General features: G+C 49.8%; 1 protein-coding gene across 1 annotated transcript; it reads right to left on the bottom strand.

Moving 5' to 3' along the window:
- Positions 1–4,415: 4,415 nt before the first annotated feature.
- On the bottom strand, positions 4,416–4,718 carry KY384_006713 (uncharacterized protein; the record flags this gene model as incomplete). Its single annotated transcript, XM_044815206.1, has 2 exons — positions 4,416–4,493; positions 4,560–4,718. The coding sequence occupies 2 exons, from the start codon at positions 4,716–4,718 to the stop codon at positions 4,416–4,418; spliced, it is 237 nt and encodes a 78-aa protein (XP_044668306.1).
- Between the last annotated feature and the right edge of the window lie 635 nt (positions 4,719–5,353).

Below are 5,353 nucleotides of genomic sequence, written 5' to 3'. Positions count from 1 at the left end.
ATTTCAGACACGAGCCAGAGGTGGACGGAGGTCTCTTACTCTATCCTTTCCGGCCGTGCAGAGGACGATAAGACCATCTTATTTTGCACCGATTCATATCGAGGCATGCGTGGTTATTGAGAGCACATGGGCAAAATTCCCACCACCTCTTCATCGGCGGGTTCTTCCACACGTGAACGCCGAGGAGATTCTTGACATAGTGGGGCTTCAACCCCATATCATGGTCGTCGAAGATCCTCTCGGCCATTAGATGCCTAAGGCCAAATCCAAAGGCGGCATTGGCCGTGCTAGCAGCTTTAGTAGGTTGATGTTTGAGAGTTCACGCTGAGTACTGCGTTGGCCACGCTACAGAAGTGGTGGTTGACTTGAGCCAGTGAGAGGAGGTCCTCACATGAACCAGTCGTAGCGAAGTTCTTTGACGATTTGGATATGGATTCCGTTCGGTAGGGAATTCATAATGAAGGCTTCTAGTATAAGCTGTGTATGAATGTATGGAATGAGGCAGACTACATGTGTGATTGTAAGTATGCGTTGGAGGGTAGGTGCGGCAGTTGTTCCTCGAGGACAGCGAGGTGGAAGACATGGCGCTGAATGTGTCGGGCTCCGCGCAATCGGTGCGATTTGTTGATGAAATTCCGAAAGCTGCTTGCGACCGATCTGGGAGTCTAGTGACTCCGTCATTGCGCTTTTCCTTCGTCGGACGACGGTATGGCTCTCTATATCAACGAAAGTAGCTAGTCTGGCTAATTGCTCGTCGTCGTTGGATGCGTCGTCTGCTTCGAGGCTTTGTATAACACTAGCCTCTTGGTCGTCTCAGATTCGGTCAGTCTGGTCTGAGAGCCACCTTGTTATATATATATTTATATTTCTTGGTGACGAAAATCAAGTGAATTACTTCCCCTGTTCTATCCCATTGGAGATATCCATTGGAAGACTTGGTTGTAAGGTCAAATTGAGGCTCGCAATAGGGCTCTGTTGATGTATTGTTTGACTGCTCAACAGCAAGCTCCTTGGTAAGTTGAGCAAACCTCAACGCGCCATGAAAAGACGAAAGAAGACAGCTCCATTGAATTTGAATAGCGTCGAAAATCCGACAATGGTTGTGCTCTGTCACTGGCGTCAGTTGTGCCAATTTCTCCACCATCTGCTAGATATGTTGAACAGTAGTTGTATTGAAGAATAAAGAAGGAACGTCGTCTAATTGATAGCTAGTATCGCTCGGTGGCGATGGTAAACAACCTACCCAGTTTACCACCTCAACACCATCTCGCTATGACGCTGAGTTGAAATCGTCCCTTGCCGTCTATGACGAGGATTGTGACTGTCGGCCTCTCGATTGCAGCCGTCGCCGATGTGGTCAGAGTCGTCGTCCGCAAAGTCTGACGCGTTGTTCGAGAGATCTCCGTTGAGTCCAATTGTGCATCCTGTTCCTGTATAATTGCAAAAAGACGCAGAGAGCCTCATTGCAACGATAACACACCAGAAAGTGATCGCATTATTCGGTCACTCACCCAGCTAGGCTGAGCAACGGTCGCCGGGAATTTTGCCTTTCCAGTGCTGGAGCTCACTATGGTGCGTCTTCTTTGGTTCTTTGAAGGAGTTCACCTTCGACTGGTACTGACGGTGAGGGAGACATCTTACTAAATAGCTGATGTAGAGCGAATGCTGCGGACTAATGTTTCCGTAGAAGACTGTAGAGAAGGCTTCTCGATAGTCCTGATGCGCTATGAAGCGGAGCAAGATCAAGGGTTCTGCGGATATGCCATGCGATAGCGAGATCCGGTACAGATCAAGATTGTGAACCACTCGCTAGTCTTGCTTTCGATGTTGGATCGATGAGGAGCGTTCTCAATGGTTTGCTCTGCTGTTTCTCCCGATGCTTGGTCCGACTTGAAACGGCTATGATAGCCGTGGACATCCATTCTCAACAGTCGAATTGGCTTCACTGAGCATTCGTCTCTTGAAGGGATTCTGTAGCACTCTGATCCGTCCACGTTTGAGATTGTTCGGTAATAATAGCTAGTCGCCTTTTCGCTAGAGAGGTTATGGAGACAGCTGTGCGTAACTCGGTGGATCCCGATTTTATATATATATTTAGATTCGATACACATAGCGATTCGATGACAGCCATCAGCGTTGTTGTTAGAGCATGGCTCAAAGGGTTTGATCGCCATTTTCGAAGGAACTTGAGACTGAATTCCGAGAGAAATTATTTGACAGTAGGGACGTATGGGAAAATGGCCAGATCGTTCAGTCGCGTGTTCATCAACGATGGCCACGGTATATAGACCAGCAATCAAACGTCATTGGTTCAGTGAGTTTGCGAAAAGCTCTGCTGGGGCCGTAGTGGAAGCGTTATTGCCTAACAAATAAAGGAAGGCTGTGGAGCAGGACGCAAAGTGGGTTGAGTGTCAGCTGAATCCTGATAATGAAGTAATTCGCTTGAGGGTGGTGAATTTTCCTTCCAAGAGCCTTCTGTGACGATTTCTTGCAGAAGGCCTTTCACTAGAACAGACATGTCTTGAGCCCAAGTGCGGAAAGGTAAATGCGGTGGTTCGGGAATGCAGTGATGGAGGTACTGTTGGAGGAAGCGTTTGTAAAGCCATCGATTGCTCGTTAGGAACTCTTCGGACGCGTCAGGGAGGTCTTCATCCTCGTCCTCCGTGGACTCTAGAGAGCTGTTGGCTGACCGATGGCTCCCTCGTCTTTACCCCCTGGAGACCAGATGCTCCTCAATGTGTCGCTCTTGTCTCAGAATGTTGTCCTTTTCCCAGTAGCACGGAGGTTGTGGTCAGCCTCACAGCCTCCAGAATTTGTTTGGTTCGGTTCCTTCAATGACGCCTTCAGCCCCAGTTACAGAAATCATGTCTCTTTTTCAACTCCGAGAAGTCTAAATGATCATCCGATTGCTCATCGCTGTCCCACATGTCGCAGCGTTCGAATTCTCATCTCCGATCCAAACAATTACTCCTTCATCAATTGGGAGTTGGAGAAAGCTCGCTCATGAGACGTTTATGTATCCATCCCTATTTGCGAACTTGACTCCCATGAACCGGGCTAGCAATGATCCGCTTGGTAGCAGCCTTTCCATCGACTCAGGTGCTCGTGCTCTGGTTTTCGTCTCTTCTTGCACCACCTGCATCATCTGATTGCTCCTCCTCCAGATTTTCACCCCCGACGAGATACATCGGCGGAGACATGCCGAAAAGGAGATTTTTGCCGCTTCGTGCCTGCTGGCGGTATTTTATATATTTAGCACCTCTTCGAAAGCCCGGAGACGATATCTGGGTCACGTGCCTGGCGTACTGAAGCAATACCCGTCGTCTTAATTATATCCTGCTCGTATCCGATGACTCGCACGGATCTGGCCAAGTCAGTGCGCTGATTCAAGCGAGCGGACGTCATGATTGATACATCCGGGTCCGAACAGCGCAGAACATAGACTGAGTGAGTGTCATCAAGGGACCAAGAAAGACGCGGCAGAACCATTAGCGTAAAACCCTACGCCATGGTGTGAAGTATATATATTTAATCCCTCACAGGATTGGAGAAAAGCTGTGAAGTAGGACTCCAGTAGCTTCGACGTGCTCCAGGAGACAGATGGTGGACAACATGACAAGAACTGCATCAATCCTTTGCAAGCCCATCTCTCAGCGTGCTCAAGATCAGAAAAGTGTGTATTTGGCAGCGAAAAGTCTCGACAGGCTGAGGTGGAGGGACGACATCATCCGCACGATTCTTCAAACTTGCCCCCTTAGACGGCCAGATGTATGCCGACTCAATATACAGATGTTGAGATGCTAGCTTGTTCAACGGCAGTCTTCAAAGAATCCGACTTTTAATGGTTCAAAATCATCTTCTTGGAATTTCCCGCCTGAGAATGTTGGGGAGCCACTGGGGTTGAGAGTCCGCGTGTTTCTCCTTTCTTTCCGGATATGATGATGACCTTGGAGTGACTAAATTCGAGGATCTGCCTCCTTGATCACAGAATTTCTCGTCGCCACAACAAGGTTCCAAGCAGAGATTGTCGCCTGGCTGCTCTTTTGACCTTTCTTGGCCCGCTGTAGCTGCTTCTGGGTGTATGCAACACGCGAGAAACCCTGGTGAAAAGTTCGGGTTCGAGTCGTATTCACGGACCGGCACCAGAGCATGTGATAATCGTTCAGATTGCGGTTCCATCTCAAGAGAAGTCACGGAATGACTCAGAAGTGTCAGCGTAGATCTTCGTATTAGACTCCGTCAACGGTATAATATATATTTTTAGCGGCTTCTGAAAAGCAGAGCTGGGGCGTCCGATGTTGCTAGCTGAGTCGGACTATCCCGTGGTTGACGGTACTGACAAGTGAAATAAAATTTCCCGTTGGTCTTCGACCCTGGTGCTGCCCGTAACTACGCCGTCTTGGGCATCATTTGTCTCATACTTCCTTGAAGATACGGCCGACCTCTTCCCATTTGACCGCGACTTCGGCATCGGTGAGTAGGCGGAGCGTTATCTGCACGTCAGTCCACAGGTCAGCTGTGCGGAGCGATGCCGCGGCTGTAGATAGGGGAAAAGCCACGTAGCTGGGGGCTTCAGCGGCGTGATTAGCAGCTGGTTCTATAGCATCCACAGCGGTAAGGACAAGATCGGGGCCGAGGAGATCCTTGTATGTAGGGCGGTCAATAAGGGCGCGGTCTTCGTCTCGTGTGAGGTCCGGAGTCGCGGCACGATCAGACATGGTGAATTCCGGGGCTTCAGTTGGGAGGAGGAGTGAGGGTGATGCACTATAAACAAGTAGATAAACCCCTGAGCGCTCCTCCAAGCAGCAAACGCTCCATCATTTGCGTCCTCCCATTTGTGGTAGCATCAAAGATAGAAACAGGCGGAGAATACCCGGCTGCCGAAAATGTACATCTTCAGCTGAATCGCCGCAAGAGACTCTGAATTGGCCCACTTGATATTTGGCGGGCCGGTGTGCTGGGTGGCTGGAGTTATAGAATGGCTTGAGTGGCGACATCTCTACTTCTTCGGTGCAGCGAGCTCTGAATCGATCTACTTGTTTTCGGTCGTAGTGTCACTAAGCGCCGCGAGGAAAATATGCGACTCGACATCGGTATCTCCGTCAAGTAGTTCGTAAAGGCGACGATGCTGTGCTCGAAGGTGCGGAGGCAATGCAGCAGGCTCCTCGACGATAATGCCTTCGGTATGGACTGTTGAGGGAGGCATTTGGAGGTGAAGAACTGAGGGCTGAGTCGGCCTTCTGTGAAGCCGACTTGGAGCACAAGGTCGAGATGTCCGGCGGGCGAACGTATCGGGGAAATGAGTCAATATGGTTGCTGTTACGCATGCTAGGGTCTGTCAACCGAGGCTCAT

This window comes from Bacidia gigantensis, assembly GCF_019456465.1.
Source record: "Bacidia gigantensis strain McMullin 20006 chromosome Unknown contig_249, whole genome shotgun sequence".
Lineage (NCBI taxonomy): Eukaryota > Fungi > Ascomycota > Lecanoromycetes > Lecanorales > Ramalinaceae > Bacidia > Bacidia gigantensis.
Note: the sequence above shows the minus strand (reverse complement) of the source record. Positions and strands in the feature narration are given on the sequence as shown.